The following is a 15,659-nucleotide window of genomic DNA, read 5'->3' as shown; positions in this document are numbered from 1 at the left end:
CTCACGTCCCATTATTTTATTATTTCTTCTCAAATTATGAAAATTCCTTGATTTTATGAATTTTCCCTAAAATTACCTAATTTCATGTATTTTCTCTAAAATCATGGAAAATATTAAAAAATTAGGAAAACTTGTGGGACCGGGCTCTAGCCGGCCGACCATGCCCTAGTCGGTCCCACACGCCCATTATTTTATTATTATTTGGTGTTTTGTTTCCTGATTTCATGTAAACTCCATGATTTCAACAAAATATCTTGGTTTTCAACAAATCCCTTTGATTTTATGAAAATTATCTAAAATCATCAAAATTACATAAAATTGGGAAGAGTGTCTTGGGACCCGCGCCCATTGGCCGGCCGACCATGCCACGGCCATTTCCGGTCCCACACTCCCATTCCCTATTTTATATTTTAATTTATGTCTCTCATCTCATGGAAGTTACCTAATTTCGCCAAACTCTCCAGTTTCATGGAATTTCCCTTAAATCAGAGAAAAATACATAAAATCACATAAAACTGGGAAAAGCCTGTGGGACCGCGTGTCAGCCGGCCGGCCATGCCCTAGCCGTGGCCGGTCCTACACCTTGTAATTCCTTGTTTTATTTATTATTTTCATCATCTAATGTATTTTTGCCGGTTTCAGCAAAACCATGGATTTTGCATATTTTCTCCAAATGTTGCTTAAACGTGCACCAGAAAATATTAAAATTCTCAGGACTGAAACGTGAACATTATGGTGACATGGGAACATCCCCTTGACGACCAAGGGTGACCCTGAGGCTTGCAAACAGCTGGTCCCGCGTGCTTTAATGATTTTAACCTAATTTGCTCAGTTGCTCATATTAGGTTCGAACTCTTTCTAAACAATTGGAAGTTCACTCAAACGACCATCTACTGGTCCCACGACCACCAAGAGCCGGTCTCATGACCTCTTGGTCGGTCCCTCATATTTTCTACATCAGGTTTTATGATTTGTCGCTCACACGAGCATTATTTCAGTAAATGATTAAATTAACATTTAATCATTGTTTCACCAACTGGTCCTCAAGAGACTTTGGTATTTTTGCTCATCCGAGCATTTGGGTGTTATATGGTGAACCCGTCATCCCATGTAGCCGGTCCTATGTGATTTGCAGTAAATCATCATCTCGGTAAAATTAGGGTTTTGAATCCAGAACTCTGCAGAAACGTGATTCTGAGCAGATTCGAACACTCTGATAATTTTATGTTGATTCCATGATTAACATTCGTATTTATTTTGCTCGACTCAGCAGTCAGTAACTTAAATTAATATTTTATTTGGTCCAGCTACCATTAATTCATGAAAAGAACAATATTTGCTCGAACTAGCAATATTCGCTCGAACCGACAATATTTACTCAATTAGAAATATTCGCTCAGACTAGCAATATTTTCTCAAATCAAAGAATATTGGTTCAACTATCAATATTCAACAATTTAGCAACACAATTTTGCTCGTCTTAGGTTATGATGATACCTCGTCTCAGCAGACACATTAAATTCATGAGTTTCGAAACATTTGCTAATCATGTTCAACTCAGCAATACATGGACTCATTGTCCCATAAAGTCAGCAACTGACTCCACAATCAAGAGATTTCAATCGTGTCACATGGGGGGATACTAACTAGGGTTTTGGTCTGGCGGTCTACGGCACGTGTGTTCACCCACGATGAGAATGTGAGCAAGTCGTGCAATCAGTTGGAAGAGTCAGCAAAGTAGTGGGTGTAAAGTTAACCAAGTCTCCGCATGATGAGTAATTGGTTTTAACATGATTTCCCCATTTCCCATTCTTTGATTCCAGCAACTGTCACACTTCATGGGATCATGGTGTTTCAACTACGGCATTATAAAATGTCTCTGAATCCTGATTGAAAAGACAGAAGTTTTCGAACACTCGAACAACATTCGCCAAAACGAGAAATTTCTCATCAAAAGTTCATACAAACAATCTTTCGTCTACACGAACTCACAGAAATTACTCTCAATTGAGCAAAATTCAATCATTCGGATCATTTTCACGCTGAATTCACAACATACCTACAATCTCAGATCACCATTGATCTCACGCATTTCTCAGCTTCCCTCCTACAGATCAACCCATCCTCTCTTGTGACCGAATTGACTCTGGAACGGCCATTGTTCTTGGTTTAGGCCGGGGTCTTACAGATTGATCTCTTCAACTTAAAGCACTCCCTTCTTGCAGTGCATCTGTGTGAGGTTCAACATTTCGCTCGGTTCAAGGAGTCTCCACACGGTCGACTCTTCAATTCTGTAAATACCAGCAAATCGTTTTTCCCCACTCAAAACTAGAAAGAATGTATATGCTAGAAAAATTATTATGCTGCTTGTTATTTTAGTTTAGGAGACAACGATCCACCAATACATATCTCAAATGATTATGAAATAAGCTTTTGAATGCTTTCATACATGAAATATATCTTTTAGAAACTATGAAATTGGAATACATAACTCCCGTACTGATAAAATAAGTAGTTTTATGCTTTGATAAATAATTATGTGTGTGTTAGGCACTATCAATATGTAGTACGTAACTCCCATACTGATTAAATAAATATGTTTGTGCTTTCATATATGATTTTGTATGTTTCATAAACTATGAATTTGAGTACATGAATGCCATACAGAAACAAAACTGGTGAAAAACAATATATATACTTATACCGTAATAATTAACAACATAATACTCCACTTTGATCTAACGTTCATTTTTTCCCCGGTTCTCTGAAGAATTCAAGGATGAGTATACTCCGGTTGAGAAAGAAATTCGAATTTGTGTTTTAAGATTTATTTATTTATTTATTTATTTATTTTTCTACAACATGTGAGTACATATCTAGTATATTTAAAAAACATACAAGTACACATTTGCAATCCTGAGTAAAAAATCACTTTTATGTTAAACAGACTGAAATGGTTGAACTTCAACAGCACAACAAATTCTGGGTAATATGGTGTTAGAGCATAGCTCGGTTGAACTTACCAAGCGTTGGTATGTCAAGTTTGGTTGTCATATTTTTAATGTGTCAAAACTCATCTAAAGTCACTTGATTATATACTAGAGTCAACTTCGTTTAGGTTAGAATAGAAAGTCTAGGAATGTTGAGACATACAAGTATTACTCTGAAGTCCTGAAGAATGTGAAGAAGAAGCGAACTACAACGACAACATCATCCTTCCTATTGAGGTTAGTAATATTGACTTGAACTGTTTCATTCCTAACGTATCTTTCAAGTCGTGCTATATTGAAAACATAACTGAGAAGTTGTATATTGTACATATTGCATAATACTTTAGTGATGTGACATGGTCATATTTGTATGATCATAGTATCAAGGAATTAGATTACGAAGTATAATGCTTATCTTTTGAACTTCGTAGATATGCCATCGACATAATCTTGTATATACTGTTATGATTATGTGAATCAGTTACAATGAAGATTTCATCCCAGGAAACAATATTGTACATTTGTTTAAAGGAAGTACATTCATGAACTTTCTTTGTAAATCGAAAGGGAAATCGTTAGGCTTATCAGTACGGCTATTCATTGCAAATATTTGGATTACCAATGTAACGACCCGTCCCTCCACCGATATTGTCCCCACTTAGCCATTGCGGTTATCCGGCAGTGTGGGATTTTCAACGGGCATCGCTGCGGTTATCCAGCAGCAACTTCACGGGAGGTCACCCATCCCCTGGATTACTCCCGCCTGAGCATACTTAACTGCAGAGTTTTCTGCCAACTCTGGAGCCAATTGTGCTGAAAAGGCCTCGGTGTTAGGAAAGGACAAATCATTACTTATATTCCATTCAGCTAACCACTGCCGAGTATTGGGGTATTACAACCATTATGTGTGAGATGGTAGAATTGATCGTAACTTTGTTATGTATCTTGGTATAACTAATGACAAGTACCTGACTTATGATTTGGTATGACTAGTTTTTATTAATTAGTGTAATCGATCCTAAGTAATCACCATGATATGGTATGATCAATATTTGCAATTGGTGTGACCGATCACAGAGTGTTGTGTAATCGATCCTTGTAATTGGTAAACGTCCCTGGTAATTGGTGTAACCGATCCTGGTAAGTGGTGTGACCGATCACATGAAATACCATGAGAATATGGTAACCGGTCATGGTAATTGATGTAACTGATCCTGGTAACTGATGTAACCAGTCTTGGTAACTTATGTGACCGATCACAAGTATTTCCATATTGAGGTGTAACTGATCCTAGTGATTGGTAAAACTTATAGAACCCATGTACGTGATTTGATATTTAATCAATCACATAGTAATCTTGGAATATAGGTAAACCAATTCTAAACTTGTTTGGAAGTGTGGTATAACCGATCCCAAGATTGTAAATCCATGTAAATATGAATAAGGATTTACAGTGTACAGATGTCAACATACTTTAAACACGTACAATAAATCTTATCATTTATTGTTCAAAGATATTTCTTGAGAATCTTTTCTTCTGATATAAGATTCACTCAAACTAGATCGAAGTATCGACGAGAACTTTAGAACTATTTGTAGATATAAAGACATCTTGTGATAATCCATTGTTAACAGACTCTGTAATGTGTGTGATTGATCACAAGAGATTCAAGTAGTGTTATGCAGGTTTTTATTGAAGATTTAAGAAGATTTGAAGACGAAGAATATTTCTTATTTAGTTCTCATATCTTTGTGTGTGCACAAACCTTGATCGACTGGGATCCAACTAGAATCGAATTTATTCGATTGATTAGTTGCGTGAGATCGACATTCTTAATATATCTCTTTGAGATTTATTTTGATTGAGTGTGAATCTAAACTTGACTACTTTGGTATTTATTGGATAGATTGATCTAACCAGGAAAAAGAGTTTACTAGATTAAATGGAAGAGCCTTTGCATATGACTTGAGATATCTTTATCTTGAAGAATCGAAAGAGTTGTTACCAAACAGATTTGTTGTTCCTTTATTGTTTGGAATACGATCTAAAGGAATTTTTCTTGTGTGTGCACTCATTGGAGTTGGAAGCACAGGGATACTGAGGAAACTAAGTGAACTAGGAGTATTTGCTTGGTCTCAACTATACGAAGTTGGTGTAGATTTTGTATAGCGGCTCAATTCTGAGAGTATTCAATTTTGGACTAGGTCCCGGGGTTATTATGCATTTGCAGTTTTCCTCGTTAACAAAATCTTGTAGTGTCTTTTACTTTTCTATTTTCGAAATTATAATTGATATTATAATTAAAAGTAATGTACACAAATGTTAACTCCGATATACTTGATAGTGATCCTATAGTGTTTGGTTAAGTCCGAACCTATTATCAAGTATCACATTTTGATAGTCGTATTGTCTCGATCTCATATCCATATACAATCACACAAAGTGTGAATACCGATTTGTTGCATTGTCTCGACTCTATCCATAGACGATCACTTTCGGTAAGAGGACTTATAGGTGGATAAATAAAAGATTTGGTATATTTGGGTACCCTCGTCTTCTCATATGGACGCATAAATTGGTTCTGTTAGAGAAAGAAAGGTTAGACTATTATAAGTTGTAGTAGTTTGATTAATCTAATAACATGTTTAAGTTTGTTTTATCAGTTTATCCAATAATTTGGTTTTGGCACTAAATTATATAGGATACTTCACTTAAAGAAATATTATCGCGCATGCAGTTTATGCCTTTGGTTTATGAGCTTGCGAACCTGAAAAAATGCAACCAGTATCAATGAAATGTATCATCGACCTGGCCATCCATGGAAAAGGTATTTATACCAATGAATACTCAACATATCTACAAGATGAGATTATGGGACATGATGTATTGTCTCTAGGAAGTCTTGATCTGGAGTTCCCATTGACTGGTAGTTTAGAAATATTATACCATCCTTACCCTACTAAAATTATTAATACGTATTTTATTAATGATTTGGATCCATCTTAATTGCTTCAGATGGAGCTCTGCAACTCGGCGACAGATTCGGTGAAAAAATTCTTCCCGAAATCACTCGATCTGTCCTCAAATCTTAATTGCTTCAGGTGAAAATCATAATATCAGGTGAATTATAACATACTCAATGATTGATGTTCATTAATTGTTCTTAGCGATTTCGTTTTTTTCTATTTTTTATTCTTTCTTTCAATTTTAATGGAGAAATCTCAAAATAATGAGATGAATTCAAACCCAAATTCAGAAGTAAATCCCACCATTGTTGATCTAGATAATGAAGTAGAGGAAAGTCCTTCTATAGATCTTATTAATGGAACTGAAGAGAGGTGTGTTGTATGGAAATTTTCTTTGATTGGTCGTCTGGATTTGCTTCGCTTAAAATTTGCAGATGTTGTTTCAAACTTGAAATCTCAGTAGAAACTAGTTGGCCAGTGTAAGATTATTCCATTGGGAAAAGGATTTTTTACAATTAAACTTGATAATGAAAGAGATCAGAGCTATACCAAAGCAGGGTTATGGGAAGTATACAATCAAACTTTATGGATTCGAAATTGGATACTAGATTTTCGTCCAGAATTGCATAAAACTTCCTCAATAATGGTGTGGGTTCATTATCCTGGTCTGAGTTTAGAATATTGGGATGAGCAGACTCTATTCAAAATCAGTTCAGCATTGGGAGAACCAGTAAAGGTAGATGAAGCTACTTTAAACTTTGAAAATGGTTTATATGCAAGAGTTCTAATCAAAATTGATTTAGCAAAGAAGATTCCTCATAAACTATGGATTAAAACCAAGTTTGGAGGCTTTATGCAAAGTGTTCTTCTAACAAAGCTACCAAAATTATGTCATCATTGTAAGATTGTTGGTCATTTACAAGCTGAATGCAGGGTGAAAGTTTCCAATGATGCAGAAGCAAGTGCAAGTCAACGAAAACATGAAGCAGCAACAAATAACTTTAGGACAAAATCTACTGAGCAGAAAAAGGATAAAGAAAAGAATTCAGATAATAATTCATCAACCAGAACAGAAGCTCAACAAGAACAAGTCAAATTTGATATCTGTTATACTTCAGTACCAGAAACCAGTCATCACACTCTAATTCCTCAACCAACTTCTGTTAATCTATATTCAGGTAGATTTGAAACTCTAAATACAGTGACTGAGGAAGAAGTAGAAATCAATATAAATGAAGGAAGTGGAATTTTATTTCCAGCAAGAATACAACAAATAGCTGAGGATAATGCAGTTGAGAAGAGTGTTATCAACTTCATTAATGGCAAAGATGGGTCAATATCAGAGGAAAGAGTTCCAACAACAACTTGGTCAAAAATAATTCAAAAACCTTCAACTTCTAGCACACAGCCAACTTCAGTAATTCCACAAAAGGAAGCTCCAACTAAGGTAAAATCTCAGCAGGTAAACAACAAATATAATTTCAGAAAGAATCAAGGAAAAGGAGGTACTAGGGACCCCCAACCTCTACAATGAGAGTTTTATTTTGGAATCTCATAGGCCTGAGAAGACCTAGGGCTCAAGAGAAATCAAGGTCTTTAATAAATCAATTTCCACCTTCAGTAGTTTTTATAGCAGAACCTAAAATAAGTTGCAATGCAATATTTTGCAATAAGTTGAATTTACCAGGGATGCAAAACATGGTAATTCATAACTCACTCTTAAATAAGAAAGGAAACATTTGGTTGTTTTGGAATAAAAATCTCCCTACACCAACTGTGGTTTCAATGTCAACTCAAATGATCACTGTCAATATTGGAGGTAATATGGTATCTGGAGTACATGCTCATGAAGGTGCAGTACAAAGAAGAAATTTGTGGTCTGAAATGGAGGCAATAAGTGGGTTCAATCTTCCTTGGCTGGCTATTGGTGATTTTAATGCATTTCTGACAGCAGAAGAAAAATCTGGAGGAAGAACTCCTAACACAAGAAATATGCTAGAGTTTAGTAATTGTCTGAATAAGTGTGAATTACAGCAAGCTCCAAAATCTGGGTGTGAATATAGTTGGTCTAATTGTCAGCATGGTGCTAAAAGGATTTTATGCAATCTTGACAGGGGAGTAACTAATAATTTGTGGATTCGAAAACATGCTGGCTGGAGTTATAAGGTTGGCTTGAAGATAGCCTTTGATCACTCTCCACTTTTGGGTGGTTGTGTCAGCTTTCCTAAACCAAAAAATGTTCCACAAAAGGTAACTAATAATTTATGGAAGTTGTTACTAAGTGTTGGTCTGAAAAGGTAGAAGGGGATCCAGCTTTTGTATTTCATAGAAAACTTAAAAAGTTAAAAAAGGTGTTAGTTGATTGGAATTGGAAAGTGTTTGTAAATGTAAATGAACAAATCAAATAAGCTACAAAAGAAGTTCAAGAAGCAATGAAGTTATCTGATGACAATCCATTTAATGAGGAGTTATTAGACAACTTAGTAAAGTCTGAAAACATGTTGAATACAAAAGAAGTGCAGTTGAGTACAATGCTTAAACTTAAGGCTAGAACCAAATGGGTTAAAGAAGGGTCAGCAAACACTAACTTTTTTCATACAAAGCTGAAAGTAAGGCAAGCAAGAAACTCACTAGTGAATTGGAGAATAATAACATTGAAATCATTATAGATCAAAGTTAAATAGCAGATGAGCTTGTTAATTTTTTTGAAGAAAGATTCAAGCACAAAGAAGTAAATATTTCAGAAGCACTACTTGAGGTAATTCCAAATTTAATTACAACAGATGATCAAGCAATGTTCGATGTTGTACCAACTATGGAAGAAATAAAACAAAATGTATTTGAAATGGATCCAGATAGCTCTCCAGGTCCATATGGCTTTTCAGGAAGCTTTTACAGGGCATGTTGGAAGATAATTCAAGATGATGTAGTTAAAGCAGTTCAATTTTGCTGGAAAAGGACATTCATCCCAAAGGGTTTAAATTCTAATTTTCTTGTGTTGATTCCAAAGGTAGCAGGTGCAAGATCTCCTCAGCAATACATGCCAATTGGTTTGAGCAATGTAAGTTTCAAAAATTTTACCAAAATTATTTCATCAAGAATGTCAAGCCTCATGCATAAGCTAATTTCTCCTCAACAAGCTGCATACATCAAAGGTAGAAACATACAAGACCAAATTATTTTAGCTTCTGAAATGGTCAATGAAATGAAAAAGAAAAGAAGAAATGGTAATATTGGCCTCAAATTGGATATAGCTCAAGCCTATGACTCTGTGAGCTGGAGTTTCTTTTTCAAGTTCTAAAAAAGTATGGATTCTCAGATACATGGTGTGAATGGCTTAGTATTCTTTTTGAATCTGCAAGAATTTCAGTTATGATAAATGGAGGACCAAATGGTTTCTTTTCAGTGGGTAGAGGGTTGAGACAAGGAGATCCACTATCTCCAATACTTTTTGTCTTGATGGAAGATGTTCTAAGTAGAAATCTAACTAAATTGGTGAAGGAAGGTAAGATTAATATGGTAATAAGGAATGGAATACATCCCTCTCATATTTTTTTGCAGATGATGTTTTTATCTTCTGCAATGGAGGAAAGAAGAGTGTTCAAAATCTGCTGAAACTGTTAGAAGAATACCAAGATAGTTCAGGCCAAGTAATTAATAAAAGCAAAAGTAAGCTTTTTGTTGATGGAACATCTACAGCAAGAACTTTGCAAATCAAGGAAATAATGCAAATGGAAGTTAATTGCTTGCCTGACAAATATTTGGGGGTAATATTACATTCTGGCAGGGTAAAAACTGCAACAGTTTGGCCAATGGTGGAGATAATGCAAAAGAAGTTGGCTGGCTGGAAAGGAAAATTGCTCTCTTTTAATGATAAACTTGTGCTGATTAAGTCAGTCCTTTGTAGTATTCCAATTTATAGCATGTCCATTTACAAATGGCCAAAATCAGTGATCAAAATATGTGAAAAGATCATCAGAAATTTCCTATGGTCAGGAGATGGGGATATTAGAAAATATACGACTTTGTCTTGGAAGAAAGTATGCTCTCCCTACAGTGAAGGAGGTCTGGGATTACAAAGATTGGAAGTTCTCAATAAAGCACTACTAATGAAGATCCTATGGAGGATTATAAATTCAGAAGCAGAATGGGCCATGTTTATTAAAGCTAAATTTCAAGACAAACAGAATCAATGGAAGAGCAATTGTCTTCTTTCATCTATTTAGCCAGGACTTAAATGGGCTTGGAATCACTTGAAGGAAAACATCAGATGGTGTCTTGGGGATGGGCAGAAGATATCTTTTTGGTTTGATTCATGGTTAAGTAATTCTCCATTAATTGAAGAAGTAGGAGTCACAGAGTATGTTAAAGAGCATATCAACCTGAAAGTATCAGATTTAATTCTTGAAGGAAAGTGGAATTTGCCTGAGGAGCTACAACTAATGCTTACACACTATACTCTACCTGAAATTGGTGTTGGTGATGATATTTTAATATGGAAAGGTGAAGTCAAAGGTAATTTCACAACTGCTTCTGCAATCAATTTAATAAGAAACAAAGAACAACCATTGCAATGCTACAAAAAAATTTGGAATTCATTTTTGCATCCCTCTATAGCAAGCAATATATGGAAATTAATTCAAGGGGTGTATGTGGATGATTCTGTAATGGTAAAAAGGGGCTTTGAATTAGCTTCTAGGTGTTGTATTTGTGAAGAAGAACAAGACAATATGCATCATTTATTATGGGAATGTAAATTCAGTAAGAAGATCTGGCATTGGATATGCTCAGTTTTTAACTTTACAATTCCAAAGTCCTTTGAAGAGGTGTGGAGCAGAGCAAGGAATAAAAGTCCTTTTATTAAAGAATGTTGGATCATAGCAGCCTGTGCCATATTGAAAGAACTGTGGTTTCAGAAGAACAAGTTGTGGTTTGAACAGATAAAGTCAAACATTCAAAGTTTCAAGGCAAGAATCAAGAAAACAATTTATGAGGGGAGTCTCAGAATGACAAGCTACAAATGGATCTCTGACATTGATAATCAGGTAATCCTGTTCTTTAATCTTGAACCAAGAAAAAACAAATTTCAGTACATTAAAACTTGTTTCTGGAGACCACCTAGTCCTGGTTTTATTATGTTCTGTTGTGATGGTGCTTCAATTGGGAACCCATGAATAACTGGTTTTGGTATAGTGGTTTTATTATGTTCTGTTGTGATGGTGCTTCAATTGGGAACCCAGGAATATCTGCTTTTGGTATAGTAATTAGAGATCATTTAAGTCAAGTACTGGGAGTTATAACTGGTGGAATTGGTATTGCTACAAACTACATAGCAGAAGTGTATGCAGTCATAAGTGCAGTTGAGTTGGCTGTTGAATGGAAGGTGCTTAATGTAATACTAAATTCAGATTCCAAATTGTCATTACTGAATTTGAAAACAACCAGATGCCATGGTTTGTGAAAAAGAGATGGCAGAAGGCAATGAAACATATTCAGTCAATTATATTCTTACACAGCTACAGGGAAACAAACTTTGCAGCAGACACTGCAGCAAAGAAAGGTGCTAGATTGGCAGTAGGACAAAGACAAATCTATCATGGAAGACCCTAATTTCTAGCAAGGGTAGAGCATCCAAATGTGGAATACTATAGATTCTGTTAAGTTTGTCTAGTTTTCTTTTGCCTATGTAGTTGGCAGTTTATTTTTAGTAATTTTGATTCCTTGTAATCCTTAAAAACCCTTCTTTTGAAAATCAATGAAAATGTGATTCAGAAAAAAAAAATGATTTGAATCCATCCGCACAAGACTCATCACCAACATTTTCTTTGGGTTTGGGATTAAATGCTCAAAATGCTCGAACGAAAAAGAGGTGTAGCAACCTGCAATTGATAAAACTGTGCCAAATGCAGAAACTACAATTAATCTAAGTGCACCTGAGCAAACTCAAATTCATCCAGCACTTGCGCCTAATGAAGCTGCAAATTATCTAAGTACACCCGCACCCAATTGAGATGCAATTGATCTAGCTGCACATTCAGCAACCTCAACAAAAGGTATGAACATATTAACACTAACTACATATATGCTACACTGCCAATAAATTATTAGCATATTTTTGAATAAAAAGATGTGCTTTAAAAAATTCAGGAAACAAGGAAACCTAAGGATGTTATTCCATTCAATGAAGTAAGGAGGAAGAAAAAAAATGAAGAACGATTGAAATGAACACACCGTAAAAAGACAAGGTTATAAAGATACAGTCAGTCTTGCGAAATATTTAATTAGTACATACCTACATTTTAATTTATTTATTAATTTGAAAAAAAACACAAAAACTAGATTTTTCTTGCGAAATAACTTCGCATGTTGCAAAAAAATATGCAAAGTATTGTTGTTATAGATGGGTGAATTGTTAAATGTTGAAAAGTGAGAGGAAGCTCAATTAAAAAAGATAAGGGACGTGGAAAGAGCTAAAGCGTGCGTTATGACTCTCGAAATTCTTGCTAAGATCCAAAAGGTAATTATAATTAGAAAAAAGTAAAAAATAACACTTAGGTTTAAAAAAAACGCGCGATTGGGAATATCAAAACTAATTGGAGGATATAGCTACATGATAAAAACTGGATCCAGATATCAAATCTGGGTCACCCCTTATGTAATTATTTTTTTAATTCCTAATCTAGCCCTCACTAATCAGGTTTAGTGGTTAATAATAATTAGTAAAATCTTAAGTATTTGGGGGATAGATTAGTGTGTATTTTTATTTGAATTTGTGTGAGTGAGGTGAGAGTAGAAGGAGGGAAAAATATTTTTGAGTGGAATTTTTTTTGTGCAAATGGAAGATGATTGTGAGGAGAGAATTGCAGTTGTTGAATCTTTAGCTCAGCTACAACAACAATTATATCTTCAATCGTCGGTTAATGATAACAACTCACAATTGGAATTATATGATGAACCAACACCCTTGGATCATGGTTTTCGTGAGCATGAAGTGTTTTTTGAAGAACCAACCCAAGAAAGTAAACAAGTTCAACATACAAGCATCCCCAACACACAGGTAATGCTGCTAAGAGGTCGAAAATTTGATTTTTTTTTTTTTGAAACCGTCATTTTCTCTGAAAAAGCTTGGTGCCGGCATACTCGTAGTATGAATACCATGTCGGCACCACCAAAACCGGCACGGTATTCATACTACTTCCATGCCGATGGAAAATATCCCCCATTTTGAAACAATTGCCAGCGTGGTCTTCAACCAAAGGAATTCATGCCGGCACGCAGTTAACTTTTTACCTACCACCGAATATTCCATGGAAAATCCAAACCGGCATGGTTCACTCCTAACTTTACCATGCCGGTACCACAAGGAAAACATCCAGGACTTAAATATTTTTGAACTTAAATACCGGCGTGGTATATAAATTATCGAGCACGCCGGCACCTAGTAACGTCGTGGTTTATAAATTATGGACAAAGCCGGCACGAAATACCGGCTTGGAAACTCGCATATCGAGCATGTCGGTAATGTGAATCCCGACATTAATGTTCAAGAAAATACAATGCCAGTACTATTTAAAATTAGGTCCTTTTTTTCAAGTGCAATTCCGGAATGCCGGAAAATTATTCGAGAATGCCGTCACATGTTTCCGGATTTGGTTGTTTTGGCGGTACTGTCGTCGAGCATGCCGGAACTAGTACCCGGCATAGTAATTTTATTTTATTTGGAACTAATTCAAATTTCTTTTCATTCATTCCTTAGATTGTGACATACATCGATCTAACAAATTCCAAACCGCTTGGTCTGAATACGTCCGAATACTATAAAATGCCTCTGGTATGTTACCAAACAATACTTTCACCTAGTATTTAGAACTTTATGTGGGGATTGCTTGTAATTAACCTTATAATCTCCCATTGTTGTCCTTATGTAGGGAATAAAATCTCCAGAGGAAGAAATTGCTTGGGCAAAAGAGACGGCTCTTAAGAACATGTCTGTGTTGGTGAGGAATACCCAACGTTCAGATAATCGTTTTGAGATGGTTTGTGAGAGAAGTTGGCAATACAAGAATAAGGATAGCCATAAGAGAAAAGGTTATGTATATCCAAAGAAGACTAATAGGGTATACAAGACTCGTACGAGGAAGGATAATTTCCCCTTTAAGCTTGTATTCTATCTAAGAGACAAAGAAAATGAATGGGATTGTACGGTGTGGTTTGGCCGTCATAACCACCGGGATCCGAAAGATTTTGTTGGTCACTCCCTAGTTGCGAAGCTAAAACCTCATGAATTCGAGGATGTAAAGATAATGACCAAAGCATGTATCAAACCAAGAGTGATTCTCAGAGGCTTCAAGGAAAAGGATGGTCAGAACGTTTCTTCCCTAAGTACAGTTTATAGTGCACAAGCAACCATTCGAAGGGTGGAATGGGAAGGGAGGACCGTTATGCAAGAATTGGAGAAGATAGTTTGGGATCACAACTACACGCGTATCATTAAAAGAGGTGATGAGTGCCAAATATTGTATATATTTATCCCTTTTTGTTGGCATTTAACTCATCTTTTGTGCATTAATTCCACATTTTATCCCATATTCTGTATTTTCATTGTTTTCAAGAATAAATATTTTTATTAATTAATTTTGCATTTTTAGGTAATAAATAAAGTCTGGATGACTTGCGGAGCAAAAAGAGCAGAAAAGTAGTGAAAAGCCGGGAGAAATCACGCAAGGAAGCCGCGAAGAATGGTGCGCACAACCTCATTTTCTACACACAAAAACGCCTCCGTTCTCAGCCATCAGATCAGTTCTCAGAAGCATCCGACGGTCGCTCCTTCATAGAGCATCAAAATCTGATGTCTCTGCCGAGCACCACAGCGCTGAAATTCCAAGCCTTCAGATTAGATGGTAGATGAATCCAACGGTTTCTCCCTTGTTGTTCATCAAAGTTCGATATCTCCGCCTTACACTACAGTACCTAACCTAATCTAGCACCGTTCGTTTCGTTGTATCCCTTCATCCGACAGTCGCTCCTCGCTTGCCTCCGCATCACCGTCCGATCTACCTACCATCTTCGCATCTCGCAGCTCAGAGTCACAGAACATCAAGACTCGATGGATCCGCCTCACACACTAGCAACCTATACCTATACCCTAAACTCGACCCATTCTTCTCCTCTTTCTTTCCTCTTCCACCCCCTCACCTCTGCAGAGACACCATGTCCTGCCACCACCAAACACCATCTCCTGCCTCCACCGTACCAGCCTTCACTTCACCCCCATTTCCACTGCCAAACCACCCACTTCCCCGACATCACAGACGCCACCATCTCTCCTAACTGTCAAGTTAGTTCATCCATTTCACGCCTCTCACTGATGGCATGTGAACTCGAGGAACTAGGTTGATAGCTATGATTCGACGCAACAGAGACATGGAGAAGGAGCAGAGAAGAAAGAAGAAGCATGGGTCGACATTTTGAAGCTGTTTTGTCACGTCAATTAGGTGAAGTTTCAAACCCTAGAAAAATTAGGGTTTTCAAAATTAGGGTTCCACTTACACTTTTTGTATAAATAGAAGAGATGGGTCTGGTGTAGAAGCTGTTCTTGGACTAGCCAAGTAACCACCCAATTTGGGTTAGGTTCACTTTTAATTTTCAATTTCAATTTCAAGATCAATTTTAACTGTTCAATTTTAGGGTTTTTATAATTTA

The 15,659-nt window shown here is 36.2% G+C and overlaps 2 protein-coding genes across 2 annotated transcripts; both read left to right on the top strand.

Annotated features, from left to right (window-relative positions):
• Positions 1-8,389: 8,389 nt before the first annotated feature.
• Positions 8,390-11,131, top strand: LOC113295699. Its single transcript, XM_026544027.1, has 5 exons — positions 8,390-8,571; positions 8,673-9,184; positions 9,277-9,462; positions 9,519-9,745; positions 10,184-11,131. The coding sequence occupies exons 1-5, from the start codon at positions 8,390-8,392 to the stop codon at positions 11,129-11,131; spliced, it is 2,055 nt and encodes a 684-aa protein (XP_026399812.1).
• Positions 11,128-11,567, top strand: LOC113295698. The gene is made up of 2 exons (XM_026544025.1): positions 11,128-11,340; positions 11,403-11,567. The coding sequence occupies exons 1-2, from the start codon at positions 11,128-11,130 to the stop codon at positions 11,565-11,567; spliced, it is 378 nt and encodes a 125-aa protein (XP_026399810.1).
• Positions 11,568-15,659: the final 4,092 nt, after the last annotated feature.

The sequence above is a fragment of the Papaver somniferum genome, chromosome 7 (genome assembly GCF_003573695.1).
Source record: "Papaver somniferum cultivar HN1 chromosome 7, ASM357369v1, whole genome shotgun sequence".
NCBI classification, from domain to species: Eukaryota; Viridiplantae; Streptophyta; class Magnoliopsida; order Ranunculales; family Papaveraceae; genus Papaver; species Papaver somniferum.
Note: the sequence above shows the minus strand (reverse complement) of the source record. Positions and strands in the feature narration are given on the sequence as shown.

What these genes read in the sequence shown, in the direction of transcription:
- LOC113295699 (XM_026544027.1), top strand. Translation starts at nt 8,390, where the DNA reads ATGAAGTTATCTGATGACAATCCATTTAATGAGGAGTTATTAGACAAC. An exon ending in AACTAAATTGGTGAAGGAAG is followed by an intron (nt 9,463 to 9,518) that starts GTAAGATTAATA and finishes ATTTTTTTGCAG; the next exon opens with ATGATGTTTTTATCTTCTGC. An exon ending in TAATATTACATTCTGGCAGG is followed by an intron (nt 9,746 to 10,183) that starts GTAAAAACTGCA and finishes TCATCTATTTAG; the next exon opens with CCAGGACTTAAATGGGCTTG.
- LOC113295698 (XM_026544025.1), top strand. Translation starts at nt 11,128, where the DNA reads ATGAATAACTGGTTTTGGTATAGTGGTTTTATTATGTTCTGTTGTGAT. An exon ending in AGTTGGCTGTTGAATGGAAG is followed by an intron (nt 11,341 to 11,402) that starts GTGCTTAATGTA and finishes GAAAACAACCAG; the next exon opens with ATGCCATGGTTTGTGAAAAA.